At 48.8% G+C, this 17469-nt stretch overlaps 1 protein-coding gene across 2 annotated transcripts in view; it reads left to right on the top strand.

Annotated features, from left to right (window-relative positions):
- Nucleotides 1–15678, top strand: part of ITGB5 (integrin subunit beta 5) — an 80095-nt gene extending 64417 nt beyond the window's left edge. The window contains exons 11-15 of one of the 2 annotated variants that reach the window (XR_011141965.1): nt 6312–6534; nt 7337–7440; nt 12886–13002; nt 14077–14355; nt 15074–15678. Coding sequence is in view for 1 of the 2 variants with exons in the window: in XM_068949104.1 (XP_068805205.1) it covers nt 6312–6534; nt 7337–7440; nt 12886–13002; nt 14189–14355; nt 15074–15169 (707 nt within the window). In the remaining variant the exon portion in view is untranslated. The remainder of the gene's footprint in view (nt 1–6311; nt 6535–7336; nt 7441–12885; nt 13003–14076; nt 14356–15073) is intronic. The other variant, XM_068949104.1, reaches the window with a different exon arrangement.
- The last annotated feature ends 1791 nt before the right edge of the window (nt 15679–17469 follow it).

The raw sequence follows: 17469 nt of genomic DNA, 5'->3' as shown, positions 1-17469 counted from the left end.
TCTTTTATAAGCAGATATTTTTGGTATGTTCATCCCTAGAGAATGCAAAACAACATGTGGCTGCTGTTTTGGGTCTCTCTGGGTAGCAGCACCGTTCAGGGACTGGCAGACTATGCTTAAAGGCATGGGAAGGAGGAGTCTGTTAGCTACTTGCCATCACTTAACTTCTCTTAATCACTTAAGTTCCCCTTTTTTGCTGTGTTTTGTTGTGGCTTTTTCAAACTAGTCATTCAAGTAACCAAAAATGACAAAAGCAAACATACAGAATTTCGAAGGGCCTAACCCAAGCAACGCCTGGATGTGAGCCTTAGGGCAGTGGCACAAAAATAGGTCGCTTGATTTAATGGAAACAAAATGGAATATGACCCTCCCTCCCCTTGACTCCTCTGTACTGCTAGTGCCTCAGAAGCTACAAAACTGGCTTAAAAAATCACGAGGGCTTTTTGTCTTGTATCTTAATTACATCCATTTTATTTTTCTGCTAGTCCTGGAGACTTGCAAAGGGTGGGAGAAAATGGATTGTGTGTGTGTGCGTGGAGGGGGGAGGTATCAAAGTTTTTCTCCTCATCCCTATTTATTTCAAAAGAGAACTGGTATTTTTGCATGACTGTGTGGTCCCAAAAGTAGGGTGCTTTTGGAAAAAACATTTACTGTCATAAGAGCTGTGGTAAAAGCCCGGGAACTGGCGGCAACACTTATTTATTCTGGCTGTCTGAAAGATAAAAAGTCTGAAGGGGAAAAAAAAAAAAAAAAAAAAGGATGGGAAGAGCCAGTTCAGTGCATGGCTTGGGAGAAAGGGTGAAGACCTGTGTCCGTCTCCGCTCGCAAGGGATCACGACAGTCTGCTGTTCGAATGTGGCCTTCCACCCCTTCCCGCCTTGCAGCGACGGAGGCTCTGCGCCTCGGCTAAGTCAGGTTCGCTCGCGGCCGCTTTCCTCTGCCGGGGTTGCAGCGGGTGGGGGAGTCCCAGGGGCAGGATGTTTCCGAGTTGTCAGGAGCAGCGAGGGAGCTTTTGGTGCGTGACTTGCATTTCGACCCTCTCGGGGCAATAATGGCCAGTGCGATTCTTAAAAGGCGAACGAAGTGCTCGCTGAAAGAAAATGGGCTTCCAGGCAGAGCGGGCTGCCCAGCCTCTGCGCGTTCAGCAGCAGCACCACCATCCCACGTCGGCGCCTGCTGTCTCTCCACGCGCGCGCTCCGTAACCCGGGACGTCTGCTTAAGCCCCAGCTCCAGCCCGGGTGCCTGCGGGGTCTGGGCTGGCTGGGCAGAGGAGCAGCACGTGCTCCCGCGAACAAGCCCCTCGCAGCCGCGCGCCACGCCGGCTCTCGTTTGCACGGTGCGATCGCTGCCGGCCGCGGGAGGAGCAGGGATCTGGCCTCCCAGCTGCTGCCGGCAGAGGCGGCGGGGGGTGAAACGAGGACAAAGGGACGTCCTGCCAAAAAAACGCTCGAGTGACAGCGGGCCGGGACAGCGCAAGGCAAAGCAGGGCATGGCCGCCCGGAGCCGGACGGGGCTGCGTTTTGGTGCGCATCAGGAGCGAGCACCTCGCAGCCCCTCTGAGGTGGCTCTGGCAAGGCAGGGCGCGATCTAGTTTGGGGACTTCTGCTCTCCGCACCCAGAAGCATCACTTCTCTGTGCTCCACCCTCCCTGGGTGTTTCTGTAGCCTCCCTTATGTGCGCTTTGTGTTATTTGTAACAACATACTTTCCAGCCAACTCCTGATTATCAAATGCAGAGGGAGCGTTTCCTTTCCCAATTTGATCTGTATCCTTCAAGCATCTCGGATCGTTTCATTGCAAGGATGGGAACAGAAGAAAACATATCTCGTTATGTTTGGAGAACATAATTAATGTGTTTTGGCTTGCCACACCAGCTTTAACAGACAACACGCGCACTCAAATGAATTGGGGGGGGATGAGGGTTGTAATCCATGCTATTATCCTGCATCATGAGACTTCTATTGGTGTAGAGGTGTCTTGAAATACACCCCCCCCCCCATCACCCTGAGGTTTCATTCTCATCTTGGACATGAGGCCAGGGTACACCTCAGTTCCTTATTGGTGTTGTGGTGGAAGGAGTCCCACAGGCATAATTTCACATACCGTAAAGACTGCTCGACAACATCAGCTTTGTAAGTGTCGGTAGGGTAGATAAGACTTGCAGTGCATTTTGCTGCGAAATACAAATACTGTGCAGCACTCTCCATACTGCAAACTTCAGCTCTAGGTCACAGTCGTCAAAAGATTCGCTGTGACTGGCAAGCTGAATATCCTGTCACGTTATGTCGGCAACAGTGTCCTGAACAAGGGGACGGCGTGAATTCCCATCTCTGGTGTTCCAGGTTGGCAATGAGAAGTGGGTCAACTCTTCTAATGCCCGTCCGAGAAATAAGCATATCCCATTCAGCCACGTTTCTCCAGTCATCGGGCTGCAGAGAAGATGGACGGAGAGCACCAGAAATGGAGCTCACTGTACTTGCAAGAATGGCCCCTCTTTCAAGACAATGTAGGCAGTAAAGTTTGTAACATCTCTCTCTGCTGAATTGCCTCTAAAGGTCAACCTGGAAATTCCCACTCGTGGCATGTCCCCGGTGATGAGCTTCAGCCAGTGACTTATTGCCTCTGCAGCCAGTTTGGCCGAGGCAGAGTACACGTTTGGGCATGTTTTTAAATTTCACCTCAGATTTAGTCGCCGTCATATATTACAGCTTTTTCTTCATCCCTTCCTTAATAAACAAAAGCATTTGGTTTAAGCTGCTGGTTTTTAAATTTTCCAGTTGCAATGTTTTAATAGCGTGCATTATTTGGAAATTGTTGTTTCCCTTCCCCAGGACAGTTGTTCCAAGCTCTCTCCACCGAACCCTAGCGTGCCAGTGGCTGGAACATATGCGCCGACTTTCTAGCCTAGTACACTGGCCTGGTACCAACTGCTTTAAAAACTGAACCATTTCATGTGCAATAAAACTTCCAGACATGGATTTCCCGTGGATTCGTATCTTATGCTGGGTTTTCTGGTGTCCAAGGGGGATCGAAATGGATGCTCGCCTTCTGCCCTCATGCAGTGCCCCAGAAGAGAGGGAATTGGCTCACACTCAAGTCCTGACCGCAGAGGTGGTATGAATACAGTTGGCTCAAGTCCCTTGGCCCTCAGAGCTCCAATTCAAGCGTGAGCACGCTTGCTAAATGTCATATACATGGAATCACAATGCCAGTTGCAATGGACTCGTTGAAATAGCGCCCATTTAAGAAAACCATGACCTATGCCTTTGATTTACAGCTGATTTGGACTCTTGCATTGCCATGGAGGCACCAAACCAGCTGTGTGCGAGAGCCAGCTCGCATGAATAAATTATGAATAAATGCCATGCACCTCGCTCCGTTTGCTTGTGAGGCGGATGCGTGCGTGGAATAGCTGCGCTCGGAGCAGCAGAGAGCGCGGATGCCTTCACTGTAGTGCAGAGGCTCAAAACTCGGGTTTTATAGAGGCAGTGCAAAGCAAGCCTGCATGTATATTCGTGAGGGCGCTGTCTGGGTCAAGGGCAACAACATTGCCATTGTGCAAGCAAACAGGGACTGATTTTTAATCTACATCAGATGTAGGCAAGGAAGGAGGTCACCTTTAGCGATCTTGTAAACATAACCTCCTCTGTCTCATGCTGTTTGAGTTTGCAAGCTGGATCCAAAGCAAACGCTGGGAACACAAAGGCGGCTGTAGGAGGGCATCTGGTGATGTGCTGGGACAAATGAGATGCTTAGTAAAACAGAAGGTGTTCCCATGACTTTTGGCAAGGGGTATAGCTTGACAGTCCACAGCTTCTCTGGTAGTCTTGAAGCTATGGGAGAGCCAGAGATATCAGAGGTTTTGTGTCGATGAAAGGAACATGTATATAATTTATCTTGTCTGAGGAGCTTGAGGCTGCTTCCAGTGGGAAAGCTGAGCTGTAATTAGGTTGCTGATGAGCCTTGTATACAAACTGTTCAGCTCTATAAACTACGTGTTCAAAAGCATCCCTTCTCCTAGGGACTAACCAAGGAAGAATTCTAGCATTATTTCCAGGGAGTTGATTGATGCCTTTCTGAAACCAGATGCTCGGCAGCCAGCCACTGCACTTACAGTAACTGAAAGCCTTTAGGCCTGTTAGCTTTTTTAGACTGTCACTAAACCCCCTGGCTGCAAGGGGATGCTTTGATAGAGGAATACCCTTACTGAATTGGTTTCTTCATGCATTTGTAGCTATTGGAGTGCTTATTTACAGACCTGTGGGCTCATAGCCAGACCACCTGCATTGCTCAGGGGCTGAGGTGCTGTGACCTGCCCTGAGACGCTCCCTGGAGAAGGTTCAGCTGGACCTGGGAACATTAATGGTGCTGGTTAGGATGCAGAGGTCTCACATGGACGCAGGAGACGATGGTGCTTGTTGATTTATTTATTTTTTTATTACGCTGACTTGGAAGTACTGTTTAAGTAAAACTGATAGAGAAGCAGGATAGGAAGGACCTTATGGAATAGTCCATCTGGTAGCCTTTTTTGCTGCCAAGCCGTAGGTTCAAACCAGACAGGTGACATGAGGCGCCTCCCCGCCCCAGTCCCCACTGGAACTTGTCACTATGGGGCTGTAACTGTGTGCAGGAGGACGCATGCATCTCTTGCATGCTCTGAGCTTTGCTGTTGTCCATCTCTCACATATGGTAGTCCTAATTCCCCAAAGTGGGACTGTGGAGGTTTTCTTTGTTTGTAATAGCCTGAATGAATCTGTCTGTCTCGGTTAAGTGATGTGGCTCCCAGTGCTGTACCCGGACCATCACATGGCCTGATGTGTTTACTTTCACAGTCCCATCTTAATTTTTCTCTATATAGATAGAGAAAGAAGAGAATGATTTTTATGAAACACCACCCAGCCCAGTAAACACAGAAGCACTATCAAGAGCCCCCTCTTTTACAGCATTTGAGGGCGCAGCAGTAATACTGATCTTCAAAGCTGGGGGTCTGCAGTGGGCAGGGAAGCACAAGGAAGACAACGTTTTGCTGAGCGATGTGGACTGGAGGAGGCGAGGCAGGAAGCACGGCTTCAGCTGCTCCGTTTATTGACGCAGCGGCTCTGCTAGGAAAATCTGATGCCATAATAAGCCATAGTAGAAAACTGACCACAGTCTGGTTGTTCTGTCTCCTGTCCAGCTCACGCTGGCTACATGCAGTGAGTAGTCAGATCGCATCGGCTCTGCCACAGTCCTTGGGTGCCCTGAAGTATTTGTCCGCCGAGTGCTGCACCCCTGAGACATACCCATCTGGTTTGCAAAGCAGTATTGCAAAAGCTGTTGCCGTAAACCCTTTGTCAGCATTCGGCGGGCATAGAGAATCAGAAGGTCAGCTGCTGTGCTGCCCCTTCTCCGTCCCTTCTGTTTTAAATGGTTTGGCAAGGCAGTTTTTTCTCTATTTATTTCCTTTTGTGGTAAACGGGGGGAGTGGACGTGCACTGTTATTCTGAGGCTGTGTGCAGAGCCTGCTCAGCTGCGTTAACAACTGCCTCCTTTATTAGCCGTGAAGCAAAGTGGTGAAGCTGGTTACTTTACCAGCCTGGAGCAAAGAATGAAACTAAATGCTGAAGGAACAATACAATTTCTTGTCTAGCTGTTCACAACTTTAAATTGTCTGAATATTTTGCTACTCCACTAACAGTGGAAACAGTACTAATCTGGGCGTAACTCCCTCCTAGCTTGGCCAAGCCTTCGTGTTGGCACACGAGTGAACCTGAGGCAGCGTTTGTGAAGCTGCACTGAGCGACAGAAACGCTGGTAGCGCTCTGCAGAGGTGTAAACTGCAGCGCGCTGAACAGCTGACTTAGAGAGTGCTGCGCACAAGGACGCAGGCGTACTGAATATTTACTCTGTGGTTAAGAACGTCTCATAACAACGTGCTACTGAAATATGCTCTCAGGAGCTGGTGTAAACGTTTGCTTGTTAGTGTTACGCACTGAATCAGTGCAAACCAGAAGGGTGCAAAACGGCACACTGAGAAGACGCGACTACTAGGGAACCATCATCTGGAGAGAGGAAAATCAGAGGGTAACATATTTCAGCCAAATTCTGATATGCCGGCTGGAGCGTGCAGTCTCTTACCAGCTAATCAGAGTTGGGGCAGAGTAGGGCTTTTTAATAGCAAACAATTATTCCTCACTTACAACAGATCATTTTGCTGTACTCCATGTGCGGAAGGACGATGGTGCTATAGCGAGCAGAGGCAGTTGCATTGCTGCCCAGCACCTTTGGTGCAGGCTGTTGCCCGATGCCTTTCTCTCCACTCTGTCTTTCAGGCCATGGAGAATGTCACTGCGGGGAGTGCAAGTGCCATGCTGGTTACATCGGGGACAACTGCAACTGCTCCACCAAGACCGACAGCTGTGTTTCCAATGACGGTCAGATGTGCAGCGGCAGAGGCAACTGCATCTGTGGGAAATGTCAGTGCACCGAACCTGGGGCTTTTGGAGAGACGTGTGAGAAATGTCCCACCTGTCCAGGTGTCTGTAGCACTAAAAGGTACTCATAGCGGTTTTCAGGAGGGACTTGTCACTGGTAGCAAGGGAAACTCTGGTTTCTGGAAGCCTTTTCAGCTACTCCGACTCCATTGAACTGGAATGGTTAGCCCCCTGCAAGCCTACCACAGTGTGGGCCCTTGCTAGGCTCCCCTGCAGCCTGAGAGTTGAAGAAAAGAGGTTGCCTGAGGGATTGGCCTGCCAGAGGCATACGTCTTGCATTTGGCTGTGTTGTAGGCACCGTGTGGACACTACAAAGCAGCAAGCATTGCTGCCCAAGTCCTCATGATGGTTCATGTCCCATCTCGTTTCCAGTGTTCTCCCATTCTGTAGGGGAGGAAGGTGACCCAAGTTCTGCCGCACCCTGAATCGCACATTTCTGGGCCCAGAGAGCTCTGTGCTGCAGATCAGGGGGATGACTCCTGTTCTGCAGCGATGGAGGTCTCCTGGACATTACTCCGAGACTGGAAGAAAGCGATTGCTTTCCATGCTGTCCACCTTGATCTGAAGCAGGATGAATTTTGCAATATCTGACAGGCAGCTCCTGACATCCAAAGGGCAAACAGTCCAAAACCTGCCAGCAAATCTGCAGCTTCATTGAATCCACCCCCAAAATGAAGTTGAGTTGGATCCTTGAGTTGGATATGGTTGGCCATAATGTTTCTCTCATTTGTGATGCAAAAGTGCAACAAACACACAACTAACACATCAAGATTCCCTTTCAGAAATGGTGTAGGTGGCAGGCTAAAGAGTTTGTGTGGTTTTTGAAGGATGCTAAATCTTTCCCTCTGTGTATCTTTTTGAAGGGACTGCATTGAATGCAAGCTGTTTAACTCAGGAAGACTGGCTGATAACCAAACCTGCCAAAAACACTGCAAGGATGAGATCATCACACCTGTGGATGTTCTCAGTAAGTACGCAGCAGCAGAACTGCAGAAGGCGGTAGCCAGTGACTGCTGCACTGAGCGCTTCCTAACCAGATCAAGATGCGTTTTTAAAGAAAGCCTCAGGTAGCTCCCTGTATTTAGAAAGCATAATGGGTGAGCCTGTCTCCAGCCTGTGATCTATACTGATTTGAATATTCATGCTAGCAATTCTCTCTTGCTTTTATGTTATTATTTCCATTTTAACTGCATGTTAGAGCTGCAGTTTCGATGCTAAGTAAAAATAATTTGCTTTTAAATTACATATTAAATTCTGGATCCAAGCAGTGGTACATGATGGTAATACAACGACCTTGTTCCCTTTTAGAAGGAAACTCATCAGTTTTGTTTAATGAAGTCATTTAGAAGGAATAATTATTCTTACTAATTGGACATGCTGGTTTGTTATAGATGTAATACAACCTATTCCCTCTTTTGTAAGGATATTCATATGTAAGTCCTGGATGTGCATTTGCTCTTAATGTTCTGCTTGAGAGCAACTGTGACTCTAATTTTCTGAAGGAACGCCTTAGTGGTTCATGTCCTGTTACACGCTACTTCCTTGTTGGCCAAGTAAGTGCCTGCACTCTTACCTTCCTCCAGAGGTGCAAATTTCCCTTTGTTTGAGAGATGGATATAATGAAGTTTATAAAGAGGAGGGCAGTATGAAATTGGCTTCCACGGTGATGACTTGGAGATCCTTGCAACTCTCTATTGAGGAGGAAACTGCTGTGGTTAAGTAACACCCCTTAGTGCTCCTCACAGACCGGGCTGGTTTGAGGGAAGTGACCTCAATAACGTTTGCATATATAACATGCCAACAATTCCCTCTATAGATTATCAAAACCACTGCTTTGAGGAGCTTAAAAATCGGAGGAATCTCTGTACTGAAAAAATTCTCAACTTCTAAAAGGACTTTCCCTAAGAGACATCATATTACTAAGATTTTTGTTTGCCTGCATGGCTGAAATATGGATACTATAACTGAGGAAAGATGGGCCAGATTCTTCAGCTGGCACAAACCAACATATCTCCATTTAAGCAAGCTGAGGCTCTGAAACCAGGCTAGACCCCAGTTATAACCTAAATCCTTATTGCAGCTTCCAGCACACCTTCCCAAGCAAGAGAAAAATGACGCAGCTGGCTAGATCATGCTGTGTTTAAAGAAGTTATTTGGAGGCTTCTAAGCAATGGCCTTCATTCTTTGCAGCACTGCAGCCACATGGACGATGCCTAGGCCCAGTTCCAAGATTTGCTTACCTGCCTCACTGAACATCCCAGTCCGCGCTTCTTAACCCAGTGGCGACACGTTGTGCCCTTGCACCGGGATGGTTGCCTGTGCAAGGAGCAAAGAGAATGGGATGAGAGCAGATGAAAGGAAAGATTAGACAAACCATGAGAGAATATGAAAAAGCAAAATATCCCCATAAAAACATGCTCTGCAAACTTTCTGAGAATGCATCTAGGCTTCTTGGAAGAAGAGAGCTTGTAAGAGAAAGCAAAACTGTTTTGGAGATAATTAGTTTGGCGCTGGCTGTTAAAAATCATCCTCAGCAAGCTCCTCACCTGCCTGTTGTGTCCTCTTCTAGAGGTCACCCCCACACGTGCCTGCCCCAGCGGACAACTTCTCTTTCTCCTCCTCCCTCCCAAGCTTCATTCGGGGAGTTCCTGCACGCTCTTTGAAGGAGTAGAGGGGACCAAACTGTGACAGCTCTAATCCCAGTCCTGCCCCCAGCCTTGGCAATCCACCTTGCAGGGAGGGATAGAGAGGTGGGTGGTTTTGGATCAAGCAAGGATGAATTGTCATTTGTAATCGTCCACGTTTGACATTTTTTCCTCCCTTTTTCGCATAGTTCATAGAGGCAGGGGAGCTATACATTGCATGTCCTCTCTCTCCCTTCCTCCCAGGCTGCCTGCAGGTGATGTTTTTCCCATTGACTCTTCTCATATACCATATCTAACTTTTAAATTACATGACCGGTGGGGTTTCCTACCTTTTCCCGTGGAGGGAGGTCACTCTTGTTCTTTCCACCCTCCTGCAGTTTGCCAAGGAGTGAACCTGTATCAGCTCACTGCAGGAGGTTAAAAGACCATTTTATATACTGCCAAACCACAGGACACTCCTTTCTGATGACTGGACTGGCCTATGTGTGTTAGAAGCCAGCAAATACTGGGAATTAGAGCTCAACGCTCACGCCTGGGTATTGCACCATGGCAAAGCCAGCTTTGTGCTGACTGCACCCTGGGAGGTTAGGCTGGCCTGTGCTTTGCCAGCTCCTCCATTGCTTTCAGAGAAAAACACAGCCAAATTTCTGGTTTAAGACTTTTGGGGAAATTAATTACACTTATTCTTCTTTTGAACCACTGCAGTCAGGTTCTGGGAAGTGCTGAGCTCTTGGAGGCTCAGAGCACTCAGCATCTTGACGATCTGGGCTGCTAAAGACAGCACTAAAACAAATATTCCTAGCGAAAGTGCTCAGGGACTGCAGGCTTCTTCACAGGCAGACTCAGCCAAAGCACTTTTATATTATGTAACGTGTTAAAAATTCCTGCTGAAAGGTAGAACACTGATATTTGCCACCTGTAGCCAGGAGACTTAGGTCTGTGTCCATCCAGCAGTGGATGACGGGACCCTTTTAGGTATCATGCTGCAAGGAACATACCCTGGAAGTTCCCAGGCTCTGTTTTCACTCTGGGTATGGAGCAGCCAGTCCTTCAGAGCTTTATGAAGCAGAGGCATCCGATGTTGGGCTCGTGAGCCAGAGCTATGCCTTTTGGGAGGTTTGTATGACGTGCATTATATTCTGCAGGATCTCCTTCACTTTTGCAATATTAAATTTCCAGTCTTACTGGCTCCAGAGAGTGCCCTTTAACATGAAAGGAGCGTGACAAGTCCAGTGCTGGCCTGAGCCTGCCCAGAGCACGTATTTCACAGGGCCTGAAAGCTCAGTGGATCCATCACTCCTCTCTCTGGGGATGTGTGATCTCTGAAACCTAGCAAACGGAAATCATTACTATTGAGCCTTTAATCACCATATGTATTAGCAGAATAATGGTGAAAGTATGGGATTGAAAGTAGTTGGGCTTGGAGGAACTAAGATTCACTGCTGAAAAGTACAGGAGAGTGCTGGGCAAGAAACACGGCAGTTTCGTCTGCTTTAATCAAATTAGTACTTTGCTTTGCAAGAGCCCTCAGCAGTTCTCCAGCCTCCAGCAGTTCTCCATACCACTGGTGCAGACAGAGCAGGTTTTACGAGCACGGGGTAGAAACAGCTGAGGTTTGTCTACACCAGGAGTCCCTTGTCAGAGGTGCCTTGGCAGCTGGGCTCAGCGCTGTTGAAGTGGAGGGTATTCATCTTCCAAATGGAAGCAGGACAAAGACATTGAGAGGAAGGACAAACAGAAGGGAGAGAGATAAGGGGCTGAAATAGCAGTGGTGATTAATGCAATCATTTTTCAACATGATGGACATGCGCAGATACTGCTGGCAAGGAAAGCTGTGGGAAGTGTTTTTCCAGGTGCCTAAACCAAGGTCACTTCTTTGTCAGCCAATAGGACCTGTGTGCCCAAATCTCTTATTCTTATTTGAAAATCCCAGCCCACAAACCCAGGCCGTAAAGAGATGTGCTCTTGCAGAACTGCTTGGCGTGGCTTCAAGATGCTGCCCCATCTGTTTCTTCCCTTCTCCCTTCACCGTGAGAGTGCCCTGGTGCTGTGTCAGTGTAAGGAAGCAACTTTGCTGAAATCATCACTGAAGTTATAGCTCTATCAGCAAACCTCAAATTACCACTTTACTGAAAGTTCTTGGTGACTTCTGTGAGACAGCATTTCTACAGAAGCACCTTTTAGTGATCAGAGCAGCAACAGCATCTGCTTGATGCTAAGATAGTGTTAAAAAATCAGCCAAGCAAACAGCACCCATATTTCTACAGAAATCAAATATTCTCCTTTCTTGCAACTCCCCCATCTCCACATCCTCTCCTTCCACTAACTCCTCCCTTCCTCCTATTTCCTCCCCTCCCTCTCCCCCTTTTTCCTCTTCTATCTTATCCTTTAAAAATAAACTTCGTAGCTATTTCCGGAGCTGAAGCAATTCAGCTCAGCTGGAATGCAAGCGGAGATGGACTGCGTTTCTGATAATATCCCTGCTTGTGTTACATTCACGGCTCTCCTCAGAGAACGAATCAGTGCCCATCGCTTTTCTTCAGCTTTGAAACCTTAAGCAGTTTAGCATATTAAGAAGAAAGTGGCGTCTATTTCCAGAGTAGACTTGTGTGACGGAAACGTGTATACGTGTATGAGATCGCTTCTCTTTGCCCTGCATCTTCCGTTAAGTGCAAAGTTGTCTTGAAAAGCAAGTCTGGACACTACTCTCTATTTTTATTTGTACTGTAAAGACTGTGCAGTCTTTGCCTGCCTCAGCATCCCTGTATGCTCAGCACTGTAGGAGCGTCTGAGCTTAGAAAGGGGCTACTAAAACGCTTACTTCAGGCATCGCTGGTGATCGGTCTAGAGGACCAATTACCCACCTCAGCACGGCCAGCAAAACCTGAGGTTTTTTTTGCTCAGCGCTGCTTCCTGCAGCGGGGAGGCAGCTGGCAGTGGCCGCAGGGCAGGCGAGCCGGGGCTCCGGGCACTCCAGCGACCGCCTCGGCCGTGGCCTTAGCGCAGGGTGGCCTTAGCGCGCAGGGGTGGCGGTTCTGCACGGTCGCAGCCCTTCAGCTCTGGCCTGCCCTCGCTCGTTGCGGCAGTTCTGGTGAGAAGGCAGATTGTCACACAAATCTTGATCTCACTGTGCTAAATTTCCGAGGTCTCTTTTTGGTCCATATTCCTCCATTCCCTGGCATCTGTGGAAAGCATGGCTCAGCTTGCAGAGAGTGCTTCAAAGCTCCTCTTGGGCACTTGTGTTAATTCCTGGGGTTTTTTTCCCTCTAAAAGTAACTAAATCCATCCAGGCTTGTTCTCCGACAAGTATTCCTGGAGAGGCATCAGGTGTACATGCAAAGCTAAGGCACCATGGTGGCGGGCTTTATGTTTTTCCCTCCTCCCCCCTCCCTTGCTTTCCCCCTTCCCCCATGTTGTGCTAATGGCTCCGTCTCTTCCAGCCATTGGAACTGGGCCGTAATGTGCACCATATGTACAACAGGAAGCCCCTCATATTTAAAGGAATTCACAGTCCCCAGAGTTACAGAGCTCCAGAAAACACGGCCAGCTCTAAGGCCGGGCCTTTGGACGGGGCCGGGCTTTTCGTTCCGCGCAAAGACAACAGCTGAGCAGCAAACGGCCAAGCGTGACGTCGCGCGCCGAGGTCTTTTAGCCTGAAAGGCTGCATCCGGGATGGCTGCCCCGTGTCGCGTTTCCCCAGGTGTCCTGGTGTCTGTTGGGGCTAATGCCGAGGCGGGGGCTCAGCAACGCTCTTCATTTCCTTCCAGAAACAGATGACCAGAATTCGGTCCTGTGCGCCTACCCGGTCAACGACTGCGTCATGAAGTTCACCTACTCGGAGCTCGCCAGTGGGAAATCCAACCTCACCGTCCTCAGAGAGCCAGGTTGGCCCTCCTTTGGTTTTCATTTTAATAGCGCAGGCTGCCTCCCAGGAGGTGACAGGCTACCGCTGAATGTGACTGGCTGGCAGAAAGGCACGTGGGAGGAAAAGAATCTGAATGATGTAAAAAATGAGGTGTTTTACAATGCTGCGACCCTGATCCAAATGCTCCCAACTTAGTAGGAAAAAAGGATTTTGACTGAGAGTGAAATTTGCATCTGAGCCTCCAGCATTGCTACCAAATGGCTGAAGAGCTTTATGCCAGATCAGGAGAATGAAATTCAAACCAGCTATTGAGGTGCAAAAAACTTGTCTTATACTGATTTTTTAAATACATCCACTCTCAGCAAAAAGGGGCGCACAGGACACCTGGTGCTATCGTTCTTTAAGTCAGGAAGTTAGGAAAACCCGGGAACACCTCTGGATCTTTTTGTATTTCCAAGAACTAGCTCTGCTCCAAGCAGCGTAATGTAGCTGTGTTCCTGCTCCTCTCCCCCGAGGCTGCCCAAGACAGCTGTGTTTCCCAGCATGTGTTGTGCATATCATTTTAATCACGTGCAATGCAGTTTCTCAAAGAAAGGCCCTTGTGGTATCGCAAGATGAGCTGGCCAGCACCCAGCAAGTAGCTTTAGCAGTCCGCTCTGGTCCTCTGAGAAACAGGCCGGTATGGGAAAAGTCTTAAGAGACTGCGCATTTTATTTTTTGCTGCAGTGTACACTTAATTGAAAGAGCAGTTGATTAGCTGACAGTTAACATGCTTATTTAAAGTGTCTAGTAAGCACCCGTCTCCGTGTCAGTGTGGACCAGAAGCTGAAATACATTTTGCTGCAGGCAAAGTGCTGAATTCAGGCCTTAACCATCTGTGTCTGCAGAGGAGTTACCCTGCATTAAAAACAGGCTTCAGGTGGGGCTAGGGCAAGGCTCTTTTACCAAAGCGCTGTGTGAAAGCCTGGTCCTACTGACGTCAGTGAGAACTTTGCCTTTGACCTCCATCTGGCTGGGAATATTTGCTCTTGGATTTCAAAAGTTGCTTCAGTTTCAGAGAGGGCTTTTTTTCTTTTTTTTTTTTTTTTTTTAGTCACTATTACTTGCACTGCCCTGAGGTCACTTGATCAGTGGCTGTGATCCAGGGCTGTGAGGTGCATCCGTGTGAGAGCTGGTTTATTTCTCCTCCTCCTCCTCCTCCCCAGAGTGCGGCTCAGCACCCAACGTCCTGACCATCTTGCTGGTCGTGGGGGGCAGCATCTTGCTGATCGGCATCGTGCTGCTGGCGATCTGGAAGCTGCTCGTCACCATTCACGACAGGCGGGAGTTCGCCAGGTTCCAAAGCGAGCGCTCCCGAGCCAGATACGAAATGGTGAGTGCCGCGGGGGGAGCCGGCCTGCGCGGGCGGCTCGGCAGCGACGGTGAACGGTGGTGGGCGCGGGGGATGCGTGCGCCCAACCCGCCCCCTCGCTGGGGCAGAGACTGCCCATCGCTTCCCTGCAGCGTCGGTTGGATTCAGGCGTGTCGCACTGTCTTCAGCAGGGCACGCTGCAAATAGTCTGCAAACTTGTTTCTGACCTTCTGGCTTTGTTAATTCGTTTTCCAGCAGTGCTGGAGGGTTGAAGGAAGGTGGTGGTGGTGGTGAGAGGGAATGGGACAAACTCAGACTGCTGCTGTACTGTGAGAGCCAGGTTTTGTCCTCAGGTTTGTGAGGAAACAGCATGTAGAAAACGTCGGTGCTCGTCGTATGCCATCTGTTAGAAGTGGTCAGTCGGTCAGGTCTGCGGGGAAGCATGTTCTCTGAGGCGTCCTGTTTAGCTAGGGTTGCTCAGCATTTGAGAGCATCACTTAGCGTATGCAGGCAGGATGCAAGATGTGCTAGACTGGGTCTGACCTGGTGCCGCAGCTCCGGTGGCGTCACGACGCTGTTTCCGCGCCTGAATGGGACGTTTCAGTCAAAGCCGGACGGCGTTATCTCCAAACTGATGGCAGTGGTGGGGGGTAAGAGGGGAGACATTGCACATATTTCAGTCAGCACGCAATTTTTGTCCTTATCTCTGTTCTTTTTGTCTGTTTTTATTTCTCCAAAGGCATCCAATCCTCTCTACCGAAAGCCTATTTCCACACATAGCTTAGATTTCACATTCAACAAGCTCAGCAAGTCTTATAATGGTACAGTTGACTGATCAGGCCTCAGCACGTGGGACTGCTGTGGACAGTTGCTTGACTGTGTTGCTGCTTCCTGACTTGAAGATGAAATCCTCTTCGGAGGAGAGGATACCTTGAAACAGGGCTGATCAGTGACAGAAGCCTGTTGTTTGCACAGTAAGGAGAAACGGCTGAGTAGCGTGCGCGCTGTATAATCCTGGACACACGGACGCGAAGGTGGGCTCGCTGCCTGCGCTCATGGACTCCGAGCAGGGTGAGACTTCATACCCCAGCTTTCTGGATATATTAAACCTGCCAACTAAGTGAACCAAGTGCCATATTGCAGCTTTAGACATATCCCATTAGAAAGGGTGACTAGGCCAGAATCAGGGGAACCCATGCCATTGCAAGTTGTTAGGGGGAAATTAGCTTAAAAAAAAAAAAAAGGTGTTGGAAGCGTTTGTGTAAGAAAATAGGATACAGGAATTCTGCACTCGTTAGGATTTTTTTTATATAAAAACAAAATAAAACTATTGTGCATATATGATGCTGTGAGTAGAGTCCATGGTGTCTTTGCTGAGCCCCACGTTCCCGTAAGCACGAGTGATGCTGCCCTATTTACTTATGAACAGAGTCTTATCAGTGGAACTGTGAATGCAGAAATAGGAACTGGAGCCACGGTGGCTCCAGCAGCAGAAGGTAGGATGTTGATTTAAGGCAGTGGTGTTGACCAAGGGTGGGGCTCGCCACAAAGAGCTCACAGCCTGCTGCTCCCATTTTCTTAAAGCAGAAGGGGAATTTTGAGGGGAAACCCAAGGGAAACAGGAGTTGTACTGTGAGGAAATGTTGAAGACTGAGTCCCTGGTGTTCGCGAGTAGGCTTGCAGCCTCAGTTACTGCAGGAGGGCAGTTGTTTGCAGGAATACAGCTGTAGGGTCAAGTGGAGCCTGTCTATAAAAACAGAGTCCCTGAGCTCTTGGCTGGAAAGGGAACTGGCTGAAACGCAGGGTTGTGGACGTACTGTGAGTTGCTTCACAACCTGTGTTTTGCACTCGTTTTTTTACCCCAAACTGTTCTCCCTGGCCAGTCTGCTTCCCCCTGCAGCTGGGGCTGAAGTTACCCAGATGACAGCTGCAGCTTTAAACCCCCACAAACACTGCAGCGGGACTTCAGCAGAAGGTAGGAGAGAGAAGCCAGTGCAATTGCTACTGCCTGTTTTGTTTTTTTTTTCTCTTTGCCCTGAGCAGATCATGTACTAGTCAACTGAAGGAAGCTTGCCAGGGAAAAGCAAAAACAAATAGCGTTCATTGTTTTGACTTGCTCTTCTCGTTGGAAAATGGCCACGGGCCCATCCTTCCGGATTTTTTTTTAATTTATTTTTGCCTCTATAAACAGGAGCTTCTATTTGCTCAGCATAAACAGCTCTCCTTCAAGATGTTTCTGACCCCCCCCCCCCCAATCACCAGCAGTGCTGAAGGAACACAAGACTGTACTAAAAATAGCTAGGAACAAGGCTTTTTAATAGTGTAGCAATCTGTACGCTCAGCATCAGAATTGATTAGTTGGTTTATAAAAAGACTAAATAAGTGAAATATTGTCTTGGCTTGGTTTTCTAATTCAGAATTTACAGAACTTTTGGATGACTACCAAACTTGTGGTTGTGGGGGTGAGGGGGATGGTACAAACATCTTGAAATCAAGTGCAAGAGGAGTCTCTTAAGTGCTCGTACTCCATTCACCTGCTCATCTTTTAGGACTACACCCAGGTCATCTGTGCCTGGGATTGCACAGCTGCCCTGGCAGTGAGTAAGGCAGGCCTCAGGCTGCAGGGAGGGGTTGTTTTGAGCAGCACAAATGCTCAAGTCAAGTATGGAGGGATGCTGAGGTTGGCACAACAGCTGGATGAGCATAGCTGCCCAAGAGGCACCGAGGCTGGACACGATAGGGGAAAGGCCACCACGAGCTATGCTTCAGTGCCAAAAGAGCTGGGGCACAGCAGGGGCATCTGCCCCTTCCCAGTTTCACAAGGAAGGGGAAGGTCTGAGCCCTGCAGAGGGGCAGGTTTCCTCTGGGGCAGCACTGCCTCCAGCAGCTGCTGTGGCCAGCTGGCTCCAGTGACCGGACAGCTTCTCCCAGAAGCGCGGTGGCTCTTCAGCAGAAGCCAACCCACGCTGCATGTTTCCTACACGATGCTGAAGTGCAGGTCAAAGTTTGCAGCGTATGACGATTCTTTGTTATGCACTGAATACCTAGGAATAATGCTTCCATGACACCAGGTAGTGACCGTCCATGAGGCAAATCCTGCTTTCAGTAGCATCCCCTTGCCTAGCGCTGTTTCAG

This window comes from Struthio camelus, chromosome 6, assembly GCF_040807025.1.
Source record: "Struthio camelus isolate bStrCam1 chromosome 6, bStrCam1.hap1, whole genome shotgun sequence".
In the NCBI taxonomy this organism is placed as follows: Eukaryota; Metazoa; Chordata; class Aves; order Struthioniformes; family Struthionidae; genus Struthio; species Struthio camelus.
Note: the sequence above shows the minus strand (reverse complement) of the source record. Positions and strands in the feature narration are given on the sequence as shown.